General features: G+C 41.0%; 1 protein-coding gene across 9 annotated transcripts in view; it reads right to left on the bottom strand.

Moving 5' to 3' along the window:
- Nucleotides 1–11,839: 11,839 nt before the first annotated feature.
- The window catches only part of KIF21A (kinesin family member 21A), a 93,099-nt gene continuing 88,183 nt past the window's right edge, over nt 11,840–16,755 (bottom strand). For all 9 annotated transcript variants that reach the window (XM_068930535.1, XM_068930539.1, XM_068930566.1 and 6 more), the window contains 2 exons: nt 15,042–15,241; nt 11,840–13,095 (listed from right to left, as the gene is read on the bottom strand). In XM_068930535.1, the coding sequence (XP_068786636.1) occupies nt 13,002–13,095; nt 15,042–15,241 (294 nt within the window). In that variant the 3' untranslated portion in view covers nt 11,840–13,001. The remainder of the gene's footprint in view (nt 13,096–15,041; nt 15,242–16,755) is intronic.

Below are 16,755 nucleotides of genomic sequence, written 5' to 3'. Positions count from 1 at the left end.
GCTGGTATTTTACCTGCCAGGTGGAAGACCATGGCCCACAGTCCCTGCTTCTCATGGTTCAGATCAAAGACCTGGAGCCTTAAATCAGCTGCGGGTTTCAGTTACGTCCCAGGCAAAATGAAAAACACCTGACATGTTTATAGGGTTGGAGAGTTCTGCCTTCTCCTAGCTCTAATCCAGCCTAATCCTGGGAAAGGGGACAAGGGAGGGACCTGCCTGGGCCATAGATGAGATAACAGGAATGTAGAAAAAGGTAAGGAAAAGGGGCAGGAGCAAGCAAGATCAGAAGAAAAATGAAAACAGTGGATAAGAATGAGCAAGGTGAAAGGGAGAGTGTGGAAGAAAGCTAAGATGCATTACAGGGCAGGAGACACGGAGGCAGGCCAGGAGCCGCCCACTGGTATTTCCAAGGTCTCAGGGCACCCAGTGGTGCCCGGATCATTTCCCTGCATGACCCCATCTAATCTTGACCCCATGCAGGCAAAGCAGTAGCTGTTGCCTGATTACCTTGGAGCAAGCTGAAAATGTAGCAGGACTTTGCTTTTTATTCTTGATCCTGGCTCCACATGAGGTTTGTAATCAGCTGCTAATGGCTCTTCCCTTACATAACTCATTCCTCCCCCCAGTTATTGTGATTACACATAGCTCTGAATTTATCCTGCCTTCCTCAAGCTGATACTGAGGTAGTTCTGCTGTCACAAAGGCCTCTTGCACACAACGACTGGGAGAAATGCCTGTAAATCACATTCAGGAATATCTGAAATCTCTAGATTTCCACTTCCTCTCCCCTGCAATATTTTCAATGTGGTATTAAATCATACCTGAAGGAGGCTTTGTGTACACAAGTGGCAGAGAGAGGATGGATTTTTATATCAAACGGACAAAACAGGAGCTTGCTGTCATCTTCATATGCCCCGTTATCTCAGTGCTACAAAGTTTAAAGTACAAACACACATTTCCTGAACCCAGGATAGAGACTGCACTATGAAAAGGATGAATGAGAAATAAAAACATGGATGTTCAAAGGAACTCTTGTACTGAACTACTCAAAGTCATAATATGTTTCTGCTTAAGACAAACTGTTCCCTGTGTGCATTGTATCAGTTGCACCAGAGTACTCCAGCAAGGGGGGACAACATTCTGGGGATTACGAGGAATTTTATTTATTTATTTATTTATGTGGATCATCCAACAGTGCAAAGCTGCTGGGTAGAGATAAAGTGCATCACGTAAAACAGATTTCTGAGCATTTGGGATGGCTTTACAATGGGAGAGCCGTCCTCAGAGATGCCAGAAAGCTCCAGCAGTAAGTAGGGATCTGTTTTTGTACAGACACTATTTCTTAATTCATTCAAGCAAGGGGAGTGCCACTGCAGCACCTCCCAGATGGGCTTCATTTGTCCATATCAACTATTTTTGATCAGTATTTGTGTGCATATGAAGATTAATGATTGAACGATTGATTCAGCTGCTCATTGAGATAGCAAGGCCACAGCCGCATGCATCTTAGAATAGGAGAGAGAAATCCCTACGGATCTTATATGCTTGATTGTTTCTCAGGGACACTTTCCTTGCAACCTCCTCTGACACATCACATTGAACGTGGAGGCAGTGGGCTGCGCAGCTCAGCACCTGGCCCCAGACGTGCTGGTGTTCCTGGAGGAGCAATTTGCAGCTTGGGAGGAGGTTCAGAGGAGAAATGAGGGTTTTAGTGATTCCTCTACTGACTCCATCTGGGACGAGGAGAGGGTGGGACAAGGCAAAGGGCAAACAGGAAGACATCCATCACTACAGAACCTTCCCTAGCTGCCCTTCATTCTCCTCATACTGATTCAAGACACTGCATGGAGGGGAAAGAAAATGGGAATACCACAAAATAACTGACTTTTTGCTTTCCTCCCTAGAAATGTGAATGAAACAGGGTATTTCCTACATGCCTCACAGGTCAATTGGGATATAAATGGTGCGTGCAGCCTTTGGGAAGCTATACCTCACTCACGTGGGAAGGGTGCTGGGAAGGGGCGAGCTCCCAGCCGTGCTGCTCAGTGATGCTCAGGAAAGCAGCGTCATTCACACAGAAACACAGCAACGTGCATGTTAGCCTCAGCTGGGAGGGAGGCATCTTCATCCCCACCATCCCTGGGCAGTGGGGATCAGCCGAGGCTTCCAGGGAGGGGAGACAACCAGAGAGCAAGGCTCAAAAAGCACCGTGCTCAGAAACGTCTCTGAAACAACCTCTAGCATCAGCCTCGGAGGCGGTGCAGTGGCAACTACTTTGTCCTTGGTCACATTGCCCTAGCGCTGGCACAGCTGCACCTGCACCCGCTGTCACCTGGGGGTTTCCTAGGCAAAACTTGGCCCATTGCTTGGCTGGGCCATAGTGGTTCCTGCTGCTGCAGCACAGCAGCAAAAGGGGGAAGATATGCTGACAGCCCTGCCGGTAGGCTTTAAACAGTTTGGATACTCCTGTCTTGTCTACAACAGGGAGAAAATTCCCAGCAGATCTGCAGCAGGTCTTGCTAGTGGCTTGCGGTACCCAGTGGACATATGCTTGGATGCAGCCCTCCTGCGCGGCTGAACTACTTCCAGGCAGGTTTAACCAGTGGAAAAGTCTGCTTAACGCCACGCATGTCACCAGCGCTCCCCTGGATCTAGCCAGCTGGTGCAGTCATCAGTGGGAATACTTCTGAAACACTGTTTACTCTAGATTCGTCCTCTCCAGTCAAGCAAATGCCACTCTCCATGGCTTTCATGTTAGAAAGTATAGCCTGCTTCCCTTCTTGTAAAGATGTTTTCTATGTGCACAGTTAGTTGCAAACCTCTGCAAATTAGGATACGGAGATATTCCTGAGCATCCACATTATATCACTCTGATGGGCTGGAGGAACAAATGAATGAAAGATGCATTTTCGTTCCTCGCACAGGGAATTTCACTCCAAATGTGATTCAGTTGTAAGAGGAATTCATCCCTGCTGGGGTGTGATCCTTCAATCTGTAAGTACAGGCTGTGAGATTTGACACGAAACAAAATTTCCCGGGAGCACATAATTTTCCTTCCTAAGTGCAAAATCCCATGTCTGTCTGCTGACGAGAATCTTTTACTAGCAGCACTGTCAATGTTTGCAGGATAAAAACCCATTAGCCAGGTGTAATATTCACCTGTAATTTCCTTTTTTTAAAGTTGGTTGGATTTCAAAAGAACTCCATTACCTGTCTTGACACAATGCATCCTTTTTCCAGTGGCGATGTTTAATAGCCGTGCATTGCTGCTGAAATCTGGGCGAATGACATTAACCAAGACTGCCCTCTACCTTCCTTTGCCTTGCAGCACTCTCCTCTCCCAAAGCCAACGCTGCCGCCAAGCACAAAGTTTCGGAAAGCGACCTGCGAGCACCCTGCTGCAGAGACAAGCGGATGGGGCTTGCTCCGGCCGAGGGCAGCCAGGTGAATGTGCTCTCCTGGAAATCCTGTAACAGGGACTGACTGACACTTCTCTGGCTCTCACCGGCGTTGCGATTTTGGCAGCTCAGCAAATTGAACCCTGAATTTGCTCCATGCTGCGCCCCTCCCCTTAACTGGGACGCCCCAAATTAGAGGATGCCTTGAATAACCAAGACTAAATTCTTGGGCCTTGTGTCAAGGTGAGGAGGAGTAAAAGGGAAGGTGCTATGAGCTAGCTGGTAGTCATTTTCCATTATGCATTCACCTCTTCCATCACAACTCACAATTAATGAGTCTTTACAAAAATCTCTTATTACCAAGAAGAAAAAAATTGGGCCTTTAACTTAAGCCCACTGTTTTCACAAAGCTGTTAAGTCTAAAGAGGAATTAAATTATTTTTGTTATCTGAGCAATGCATAATGCATTCATTTACAAGAGCCTTTAAAAAGAAAACTTTACAGAATTGGCTGTGACATCTATAAAAAGAGATGCCGCAAGACTGTGATTGAAAGAACGGGCAGCTAATTAAAAACTCAGTGTGGTGGTTCCATCTGCAGACTTGGACCATTTTAGAGGCCATATTCTCTTACACGAATCACACGTTATGCCATCTTCACCCTTCTTGCCAAGCTAATGATTATATTTTGAATCTGTTTAACAAAGAGCTTCTGGGGAAAAAAATCTGACCTGCTTTTTTACTTTTTTGATTTAGGGTTAGGTTTTCTAATGCATAAAAATACCACAGTGACCTGGGCATGTGCTTTGCAGACACTATAGCAGTGCACGGCAAGGATGGAAGAGGTGGTGCTGTGGGCCCAGTGCCCACACCACACCCGTTTCAGCAGGAGCCCATCCACAGGAGGAGGATGTTGCATGTGCTCCTGGACAGCTCCATTTCATGGAAAAGGAGTCTAAGTCACATTCCTCCAGACTACTGCAATGTTAGCCAAAGTACAACAACCGGGTATAATCAGGAGATCCAAAAGGGACTGCTGATGTGAATTAAAAAGCTGATACAAACACAACTGTAGACTCCTGTGAGCAGCAGTGTACTTATTTGGTCTTCTCTTCCACGGTCCCGCTGTGACTGTACCCATATTTATACCTTCTGTCCATCTCCTTCTCCTGCCTGAGGAGCACGATAACGCAGAGCAGGCCGCAACATGGTAATTTATCTCCGCAGCCAGTCGCAGGCTGCTGCTGACGCTGACCTGGAGCATCACTAAATGAAACTGGCAAGAATGCACCTTGATTAGGACGGAAGGAGTTGCTCTTTCCAAATAAATCTTTTGCTCAATAGAGTTACACAAAAGAGATGTGTTGGCTGAAGGCAAGAAAATGAGAAATTATAAAACCTGCTGACATTTGCTGCTTTAGGGGCTTTCGCTGAACTTAAAAAATACAGTACCAGTTGATGATACAACTAGTATTTTTGCAGTGTGACAAATTAGACCCACAAATGCCATTCACTGTCTTCACCCCACTGAAACCAGTGGAAGTCAGAGGACTAAGGCCTTCGTAGATGTAAGCTTTAGTTTCCGAGACTGACATTTTGGAAAGTGATAACAGATTTGGAGATCAATTTCTGACACACTAAAACATCACAAATTTCAAAAACTTGCAGATCAGTGCTCTCTGCAAGTTCAGTCTACTAACGCCTCAAGTTGTACTCTTAGAAACTGTACCCTTAAAAGTTATTTGACTTATTGAACAATCTTTCCTACATGCACGTACATATTCACCCATTACACAGGCATATGTTTACGTTAACAATGAGTGTTTTCTAGGGACAAGGCATAAATCTGTATGTATGACACATCTAATTTATGGCTGAGAGAAAAAATGTTTATTTTTTCCTGTGTTCCACAGACACAAGCAAGAGTGTATGAAAAATAGTGCTTCTCTCTTAATTCTTACCTTCTGCAAACAAAGGTTAGTAAATTTTATACTCGCAGCACTGTGCCAGTGCTTTTCCTCTTGATTCTGAAGTGAGAGGTATCATCAGTAAACTCAATGTCATAGCTGGTGTCATTGGCAGCAACAGAAGGGGATTCAGTCTTGAGTGGAACTTCAAATCGCTGGTGATTAGGATCGGCAACTAAACCAAAGCAAGGAGGGGTCCAGATAAGTTAGTTTTTTTGTTAGCTTATGGTATTTAGTTTAAATGACTTTTTTTTTCCTTTTTTCTCCAGATACTCACTTTACATCTATGACAACAGGACAAATGTCATTTCCAAACAGTGACAATGCCTGGAGTTTGTTCAGCGTTACCCTGTGACAGAAACACTTTTGAATGCCAACGACCACAGCTCTCAGCTTATAAACACTGTAAAATGGCGGGGGAGGGGGGGAACAATTCTATTATTCTGCATCAATTCTTTAAAAAAGTATTAATATGTCAAGAGAAAATCTCTGAACATAATCTTTCTTTTGCTAAAGCGAGCCTCAGTAGTTCTGCTTGCTGAGATTCCACCAGGCTGGTCTTTCTAGCAGAAGATTCTACAGAAATTTTTATAGATGTGTTTATTTATTTATTTTTTTTACAGGTTGCCCAAAGAGGTTTTGACATCTCCATCCTTGAAGATATCCAAAACCAAAGGACATGCCCTGGGCAACCTGCTCTAGGTGACCCCTGCTTGAGTAGGGGCTCAAACTGGACGATCTCCAAAGGTCCTTTCCAACCTCAACCATTCAGTGATTCAGTGAGAAGGCCTGTTCATCACAGCCAGGGAGCGCAGTGGGGTAATACTTGTACAACTGTACATTCATCCTTGAATCAAAACCCAAACGTGTGGTGCCTCGGGTACTCCAACCAAATCATTAATAGTTTTCCCTATCTCCTATCTATTTGTTTTTAATCTGTAGAGATTAGAACACTCTACAAAGTAGATGGTAGTATGTGGTATCATTTATTTTGTCCAGATTTAAATCCAAAAATTAGATGTCTGAATCTAAGAGAGTCAGCTTAGGCTCTCCTTATAGTTAAGGGATAAAACAGGTACTCCCAAGGCAGAAGTCCCCAAGCCTATTGAAGACACAGCTCTCAGGATGAGATGCATCACCTTGTGCAAGCACCTTTTTTCTTCACTATTAACTGAGTGTGGTGCAACTAGCTTAAATGTAAATGCTAACTGTCCTAAGTGGAGACCAGTGAAACACATTCTTTATCTTCACCCTCGCAAGTTGGGCACAGGATAGTGAAACGACATGTGGAGAGTCTCCAACAAACTACTGCTAGAACAGGAACCCAGGTTGGCGCTGGCCCAAGCAAACGAGCCCTGCGATGCCCTGTCCTTGCAACTGTGCAATTATTATTATTATGGGAGCACTACTGGAGGCATGACAAGTTTACCTCCAGCCTTTAGCTATCTTTTCTGTAATCCCACTTAGAGAAGAGCCGTAGGGACTGTCTTCTGGGAAGAAGCACCAGGGGGCATTTGGCACGTCAGTGGAACACCAAGTGCAGCCCCTTGCTTCGCATTCCTCCTGGGAAGCCCCAGGCTGAGGGTGGCAGTCAACGCGGCTCTTAACTGGAGCGTCCCGGGAACATTGTGGGTCTTCGCTGGAGCAAAAGCACTGTCCTAGGACTGAACCAGGAAAAAAAAAAAACCGTCAAAGTACAGTACATATTTGTATGAGGTGAATAAAAGGCAATGCAAACTACTTTGGTTATTCTTTTGGGGTTTTCCCATTTTGAGCCTGAAATTCATGATTCTTTTGATTGAGATAACCTCAGAGCAGCTTACCTACTCATGACTGAAACAAGAGTAATTAGTTTCTTCTGCATACCAACACACTGAGAGGTCTATAAGCTCTGTATTCAGAGCTTCAGGTTTTCTACTGAAGCCTGACTAACTTGAAATACTCACGGAAAGTTAAATAGTGAAATAATGAAACTGCCACTGAGGCGTGAGAAGAACTCTTCAGTCTAGTTGCATAGAAGGTGTACTTCAGTAAGGACTAAAAGTATTATAGATATTAAAATATTACATTTGTGGTATGCTTATTCTGTCTCATGTTATACACACAGAGATTATATATACATGTATATGTACACATAAAATCAGCATGCACATGCACAATATATACAAATATAAAATGCTGATTACATACGTGTTTGTATTACTGTTTCATTTATATATTACATACAGCATATATGTTATTAGTATGTTAGTATTAGTAAAGCTAGAGTAGTGATTAAAAGGAAAGTACTGATAATAAAAGAAAAGCACAGATTAGTCATTCTCAGAATCATCCTGACTAAAATCCTTTTATGTAAGGTGCTAAACCTTTTCCTTTTTCTAGCTGCTGGTCTAGCCCTGCAATTCCCCTTTGAGGAACGAGACTACTGAAATCCGGGGGATTGCACCACTAGCTCCCTGCTGTGCTAACAAAACACTATGTTATCAAATATTTCTGAAAAGAGAGCAGCTGTGCTGCAGACAGCATACTTATTTTGAAGTTAACTTTATGCTATTTTAGTCATTATGACAATATTCAGGGATTAAATCTACTTGAAAAATAGTTACTCTTTTCTATAAAATGACTAATACCTCTGCTTTAAACATTTTTGCGTGGACTACCGTGCATTCGAACATTTAAAACATGATTGCTCATGCAGTCTGGACTTCTCCTTACAAATAAGTTTACACATAAAGGTGCTCAAGCAATAATTTATATAATGAAAAAATTATAGAATAAAACTATGGATTCACTAGAAAATTACATCCTTCCATTATGCCAGCCTTTATTCCCAAACAGAGAAGATGGGATTGGAGAGAAGCGAGAGCTTAATACTGTCTACCTTCATATTTTTAGAAAAACGCAAATTTGTCTTCCACCTCGGATGTTCCCACTGGTTCGGTGAACCAGTGCTGTAGCAGTTCAGGGGGGAAAGGCTCACATCTGGCACTGCCAGTGGTCCTGGGATTTGCAGCAAAACTAACTCATCATTGGCACACAGCCCTTGTACTACCTTCTAGACATAGGAATTAAGCAGTTAAATCCTGTTAACCTTCACCAGCTGCCATAGCTGGCAGAGACCTGCTTGGCTTCCACTTTTGGTTTTCACAGTGGGGAAGCCATCCCTAGCAGTTTGGCCACTTTCTGCCCAGCCTTCGTTCCCTCTATGTTTCATCACATAAAAACACCCTGAATTCTGATCCCCTTTTTCATCCAAAGCATAAAAGGTGAACAACGGAACGCAGCCATCCTGTGGGCATCCCTAAATAACTACTTTGTGCAGCAGAAATCAGCAAGGAGTCATCAGCGGCCTAGTTAAACACTAAAGACTTTGGGATGGAACTACATAGACTTTATACTCCATCCCTGACCAAGGTGTGGCAGAGAAACACAGGCTGCAAGTCCCATGGAAAGAGCCGCCATGCCTTTGTACCACAGTGCACCAATATTTGTGGTTATTGAGGGAGAGATTAAAGGATTTCAAAGGCTTCCTTCAGCTCTCCAGCTTTCTGAGGTCCTTAAAGCCATGCAACTATAGAAACTAAAAAAATCCTATACCAAACACTATCTCCACAGTCAAACGTGAAGCGCCTCTGTCTTCAGCAGCTCTGCACTGCTGCGCCTTACACACTCTGGCTAACGGCGCGGATGAACACAAAATAGAGTAAATCCTTCACGTTTCATTTTAATTACCTCGTCCTTCTACTGGGAGTAAAACGCAGTGTAGATTTGCTTCCATTGCTGAAGTCACACAATATGACCAAACATACCAGAGCAAATTATAAGCAAGCGCCATTTTATGTAGCGTAAGTTCACAGGAGACTTTTATCAACTTATTTGCATAATAAAAAAACTAGTTAAATGGAAAAATTACTCTGCGCTCTGCAGGTGCCACGAAAATTTAATTCAACCTTTTCATCAGTATGAAACATAAGTTTACCAGCAGATTTTGAACACCAGGACTTGCAGTTTCCAGCATGGGACAATAGTAGGTGGGAAGATGCTAAACCTCTTTTTCCTTCCCTACTTATTAAAAACTTCTCTTATTTTAAAACCTCTAAATCATTTTCACTGCACTTATGGCCCATTTCTTTGTAAACATGCATAGAAAATGAAACACAAACGAGCAGCTGAATTTAGCAACAGCTGTGGCTACTCGCTGCTTTTTCATGATAATTTCCATGGGAACAGAACCTAAAGAGAGGCAATTTGAAAAACTTATGTGAAAAATTGTCCCTACCGATTTTTAAGGTCTCTCACTATAATTTCATGAAATTAGGTTAGAAAATGCTGCAATAAGCTATAAGCAAGGAATCAAAATATTACCATATTCCTTTCTGTTAAATAGTATTAGCCGTCATATTTTAGGTTCATCTATGTATTTCAAAGGTACAGTTGCGGCGGAGATTCCACCTTGCGTTATCTATTCTCCCTTTATTACACTCCAGACTGAATTAATCTGGTAAAAGTAGGTAAAAATCACAGTAAACAAACTAGCAAAGCACATTCAGCAGCAGCATAGTCCCATTGACTTCAGCGTGTCTATGCCGGTGCTCAAGAGCTAAATATCAGGATACGCTGCTAAACAAGCGAGCCCTGTTGTCTTTCCGTAGAGCCACCTGTCACTGCCAATGGATTTAAACCCATTCCCTTTTCATCCTTTTCCAGGTACAACGTGGCAGATCTCCTTCTGAGCACTTCTACTGTTGTTATAAAGTTTATATGCTGTCTTTGAAGCCTGTGCCAAAGCAGAAATACTGTGCACTTACTCGCTAGCACAACAGCTGAGAGACGGAGACTCTTGATTCTCCCCATGGTCAACTGCTAACTTCTGCGCACCACGCATTGTCTTTTATACAAGGCAGAGGCACAATAAACACTCGTTCAGGTGAGTAATATGAGACATTGCAAAGTTTTTTTCATCAACATGCATATCTTTCATGAGATTAATTATAACACATGACCTTGCCTGCATATAGGAATGTATGTAAGCAGATAAGACATGACTTAGTTACTAATCGTCCATAAACTTTGCTAAACTTCTAAATGTCAACTTTGAGAAAATCAGTTTCTCATGACTTTTCCCAGAGTCTCTATAAAATTAAATATTCAAATGCCCCCTTCATTTTTCAAACAATCATCTTAAGAGAATCCAAGAGTTTTTACCAGTGTTTACCTTTTCCTAATTTGATACCACCTTTTATCACATGTGTAATATTATATTACGAATTGAAAGCTTGAAGAAAAAGTCAGCAGAAGAATCTTCAGTAAAACAAGAAACTGATAGGGTGGCCTTTACAAAATGACATTTTTCTTCCAATTATTTAATGACAAGAACTATCAGAGTGAATCTGTGCATTCCATGGTTAAGATTGGATTTAGATGGAATGTCTTTGCAGAGGAAAATCTTTCTATACAGACATTATCTAACAGTTATACTGACATCTAGCACGAAATATCTTTTTAAAATGTAAGGTCTGCGTGTTTTCAAGCATTACAGAAGAGCAGCACCTGCAATTCAGACTGTTTTCACACCAGCCCCTTACCATCTGGTCCATTAAAGAAGAGTAGCCTGACAGCAAGCGGAAGCTTCCTGGCTCTGTAAGGACTTCTGCAGGTGAGAAACACAACAGTCACATTAGTCTTACATGTGCACGACTGACACTAACAAACCACCTAGGCTTGCTTCCCAGATTACAACCATGAACATTCAAGCTCCAATATCACAAGTCACCAAGTTGTTAGCATCATTCGCGTACCTCTGCCTTTACCCACTGGACTGGGCAGAACAGGGCACCCTCCACCAGACACGCAAAACCTCCCACACAAACCTCACTCAGAAATCTCTCCACGGGACGTTTTGCTCAAAACTGTGATGTGGTCCCAAATCGTTTGGGTATGTGCCCTTTGAGTAGTCAAAAGGCATAAGAGAGAAACAGCAGTAATAGATACTAGTGTTTAACTACCAACCTCTATGTTACTCCTCACAAATAGGTATCATTACTCATTTTTGCCAAAAGGTAGACTAAATCAGTAACCTCAAATGACAAGCAGTATGCATTTTCATCTCCTTTCAAGCTGGGCCGAGAAGGAAATAATTCTCTAAGATGAACAAGAGGCACTAGAGCTTTTGTTTGCTTGACAGACTGTATGTAGTAAGGTGAGAAATGTGATCTCTTCAGTACAGGGACCAATTGCTTCATTTTAAGTCTGTACTGTACTCGGTATGAGGGAATCCTACTAGGATTCCTAAATACTATGAAAGCACAAATAATAGCTAACTAGAACACTGAAGTACGATACCAGAACAACCTCTGGGCTATTTTAAGCAGCAAACTATTCTACTGCATTATGGAAAACTGTGTATTTTATATTTCAGGCCTTTGCAAGTAAAGTGATTGCTTTACAGAAGCATGATGAAAAAGGCAAAGAGAAATGATTCACATTCACATCTTTATTTAAGTGTCACCTAAATAAGCTATAATTTACAGACTGATATTCTCTGCAAAAAAAAACTCAACATCCAAACACAGTTTCTGAATCTACATAAAATTTTAAAACCTGCAGAATTTACAAATTAATACTCAGAGTAGCTGGATAAATTATACATCCTCCCTCAGTATCCACATTCTAAGAATTTTAAAATTCATACAGGCACAAGATAAGATATTCTCTTTGTACAACCATCTATTTACATTGCTTTTTCCCATACGTGTGGTTCAGTTCTCATAGTAACTGTCAAGGTTTGCAACACAGTGTATTTAAAATACAGTTAGCAGCATATAAAATTAGGTAAAAAGGAAAGACATTTTGCTTAAAAAAAAAAAAAAAAGAAAACGTGAGATGACAGAAACAAATCCATAAGAAAAATAGATTAAGATACATTTCTGTTATGACATTAAGAATACCTAGTCATTACAGAATATAGGCAAAACACTAATAAAACATACCAATTTATGAGCATTTTAGTTCTAGTCCTGAGCACAGAGCACACATAGTTGCACAACTTTGGTCAACAAGGATTATATGCTAACATTAACACAAATCATATGGCAGCCACTGTTAGCAGGATACAGTCATATCAAAATGATCTGTCACTAACAGCTTCCTCACATCTTTTATTCACTCCACTTTCATAATAGCTCTGTAAGTGACCTTTTAGAAGCTTGAAACAAAGTCTGTCTTCATCAAAGGCTTATTAATGGGACATCATGACTCCCATATTACCCTAAAATGCAAAACAGCTGATCATACTTGTGAGTGAAATACAGCAGAGCACTTCTTTAATATATTCCAGGATCTAATTTTGAGACAGTCATTAGAGAAGACCAATTTCCAGTTAATTTAAACTGCAAGTGTTACATATGCACACAAATCCAGCCATTATATATAGATATACATATATAGGATCACTGAGACACAAGCATGTTACCAGGAGGTTATTTTTTTCTCAAGTACAGTACTTGTTTTAAGGACAGCAGTTCTAGAAGAAGAGTTCACTCTTGTTTCTCAGTTCATTCCAGTCACAGCAAACTTCCAGCACGCAGCAAACTGCACAGAGTGCACCGCAGTTTCATTGTTCATCACTGCCCATCATTTCAATTACTGGCAAGATCTTCATTTGCATCTCCAGTATCTGAGATCTGTCCATCTATTACATTTCGAGCTTTCCAGATCCTCACAGTCCGGTCACTGAAAACCAAAACAAAACAAGAAAAATAGAATTTAGTAATTGATTTGGGAGTGCGGTAAGGCGGGAGGAGATGGGGGAGAAAAAAACAGTTCAGATGTCTTATTCAGAAAGGCATTGTAAAGACATAAGATTTGCAAAATGGCTATGCAAGGGTTATTCCACCTTTCCACCTTCAGGACACTTTAAAACCTAAGATGTGTCAATGTTCTCTAACTTTATCACAGCACTGGCCTTCATAGTTCACCTTGAACCACTCAGGCAAGTATAAAAGTTACGTGTCTGAGGAAAAAAATATCCTACTCTTATTAATTCATTTTTTAAAGTACAGCGACAAAACAATAGACTAAAATAGTATGCACACCAGAGAGGAGTTTCTACCTGCACCTATTTGCAACTCAGCAGACCACAGGCAAACAGCTAGTGTATTATAAAAAGACATACTCAAAGGACAAGACCACTTTCTGCCATTAGGAAAAAAAAAAAAAAAAAAAACTGCGAAACACTACAATAGGTTAAATCAACTATGACCTGAAATGTGCTCAGTTTGAATGAAAGGAGTCAGTCTGTAGTAAGTCAACATAAAAAGCACACAAGCACAAAGAAGGCCTAAAAATTTAGCCAGATGCAGGAAGTCTTATACCATAACCTGGCATTCAGATGCCCAGGAGAGAATAAGCTCTATTTCTGTACTTTGGCAACAGTCAATATTTGCATCATTTTAAAGTACATATAAGTAAAGTACCGCATGGAATATGCATTACATAAATGTAATATCATAATTAAAAAGTAAAATAAAACAAGAAATTTGTCTCATTAAACAGCAATTTATCCTGTGAAAGAAAAGGAGAAATTATGAATTTCTTATAAATATTCAATCACATGACTAGCTGTTTATTATCGAGAAGACTCTCAAATACCTATTCATCTGTTCCTTACAACTTCCTCAAAAAAAGTCAGGAGGCAGCAGTCAGGATAAACTTTGTCAGATCACAAGAGATTTCTGACTCGAGCCTTCGTATCATCAGGAATATCCTAAGTTCTAAAGACCTTCACCACAATGTTATACGTTCCAAAGGGATTTATTTATTTATTTTTAAGCTGTGAATTGCAGAATTCTTCCTATAATGAAGAAAAATGAGTTTCTGTTGATGTCTGGCCTAGCTCCTGTTGAAATGGTTGTCTTAATGCTCCTGGGATTTTATTTTTGTAGTAATAAAGAATAAATTTCAGGTTTATGTATGGTCTAAACTTATTAATAACTTCAAGCAAGCATAAGCACATAAGCTTCAACATCTCTGCCCATATCTGCGAATGCTTAAATATAAAAACTAGCCACTAAATGCGGACATCTGGAAACTCCCAAGTGTGAAGTAGTCCTGCCTCAATTCAGAAAGTCTTGCTTTAATTCAGAAGGCTTCAGTAATTAGCATCAGAACATAACATAACCGCTTTCACAGTTCCTGTGTTCAGACTACATTACCAAGTGGGCTTTGCTGTGGTCTCCTGCACTTTCTCCAGAATTAGGGATTTTTCTCGGTCAAGTCCCCTGAGGTTTCAGGTACTAAGTGTGCCCACTTCTACTAAGGAATCAAATATAAATATCCAAATCAAAGTATTAAAAAGACAGTATGATGGTTTTGGCAAGGCTTCTGCTGTAAGCCACATATTAAAAAAAAAAAAAGAGAAAAATTTTCTTTTTTTAAGAAAAATTCCTACAGATCAGGAGTCAGTACTTCTCTAGCAATAAATAGCTCAATGGTAGAGACAAGCTGGTAAAACTCTCCGTGCCACCCTGAGTATTATAAGCATTTAGGGGCATGGACCAGGTCTTCCTACGCTTGCTGTGAAGTGACTCATACAACTGAAGATCTCCTAAACGAATTTGCACAGGCAGAACTTTATAACAGGATTTACAAAAAAAGATTCATGGAGGAAAAAAACTCACTCTGATGCCGTGAATATGTGGCTGGAGTTGGTGCAGATTGCGTTGATAGGACTGTCATGTCCCTTCACCTCCCCAGTCGGTGCAAAGGTTTCCACGTTCCAGAGCCTCAGCATGCCTCCTCTACAGCCACTGAGGAGAACCGGAGCGCCGGGTACCAGGCCAAGAGCACAAACCCAGTCTTTGTGAGCATTAGGAACTTGCTGAAAAACAGAAGGCACGCACAGTTTCACAAGGCTGCATCAAATTCTAGAAGAACGAGTGCAGAAATAGAACTCAGGATTTCTTGATTTCTAAGCCCAGTTCCTATCCATGACGCAACTTCTATAGTATAAGTCAGTCAAAGTTTGTTTCTTCATTAAATAGCACTGCAGAACAAGAATAAAATTAAATATGCTCAACTGTCCTGATATGTAACAGAAATTAATGTCAGGCTTAGAACAATGCTGCATTTGAATATAGTGTCTCTGTATATTTTTGCAGTCTGTCAGTAAAACAGTTCTAAAACACGTAAGAGAATAACGCAAAACCCTGTTCAAAAATACCCAGGGAAATGGAAACCCAGGGATATGTTTCTGTATCTGCCTTCGTTCTTTCTTCTTTTCCCATTACACATTATAAATTCATTCTGTAATGCAGCTCTTAAAAATATGTCAATTCTTTATTGAGGAAGGACGCTATTGTCTCTGCTAATTCAGAAAGCAAAATGCTGCACAGACAGGCTCAGAACAACATCCATTTGATACCAACACCAGGGAAATAACGGCCAGAGTTGGCCGTCTTTAAGAGGAAGACGACTGGCTCCAGCTCAGTTTGGTAGGAACTATTCTGTTTTGCTGTCTTTCTCAAATTATGGAATATAATCAGCTTTCCAGGACTATTTTGGAGTTGGATCTGTCACAAATACTGCCATCTCAACACTGGTGGTCTTGTCTTGCAGCACCTCATAAAATGGTAGGATTTTTTCTTAATATTAATTTTGCCACAGAAGCATTTTGCGGCTCAGGATGTTTAGCACCACGTGAAGTAGATGATCTCTTAATACCTTGGAATAACATGTTTGCCACGTGATTTTCACAAATTATAGAGGATCAGCCTGGTAAATATATGTACGTCAAACAAGGATCTCAAACGTCCAGATTTACACTTCAAAGCAGCTTCAGCTCTTTTTCAGGGTTTTTTCCTCATCTAACAGACTCATGCCAAGGAATGCCCAGAACAGTGATAAAGCCGGCAGTATTCAGACTCTTACACATTATGATGTATGCGATCGAGCCAAAACTATCCAAAACTATATCTGTACTTACTGAAAAAAAAAAAAGTTTTATAGACAAAATGTTTACAAAATCACATAGCTGAGGTTGGCAGGGACCTCCGGAGATCTGTCGCGGAGGAGAAACGTGGCCTCCTGCCACCTTTCTTTGACTTCCTGCACATTGGGATGGATCGTTCTTGAGCTTGGAGGAGGTAATCCTTCAAAATCAACCAGCTCTCTCGGATCACTCTCCTCTCCAGGGCCACATCCCATGAGTTTCTTCCAAGTAGGCCCCTGAACAGATCATAGTCTATTCTCCTAAAGTCCAGGCTTGTGATCCTGCTGTTTGTCTTGTTCCCTTCTCTGAGGATGCACCATCATCCCATACTTCAATTATCTCAAAGGTCAATGTCCTTTCCTATTTATTTTCTATTTTTAGAAAAGAATCCTATACAAAAGGTG

Source organism: Struthio camelus, chromosome 1 (assembly GCF_040807025.1).
Source record: "Struthio camelus isolate bStrCam1 chromosome 1, bStrCam1.hap1, whole genome shotgun sequence".
Classification (NCBI taxonomy): Eukaryota; Metazoa; Chordata; class Aves; order Struthioniformes; family Struthionidae; genus Struthio; species Struthio camelus.
This window is presented reverse-complemented; position numbering and strand designations above follow the sequence as displayed.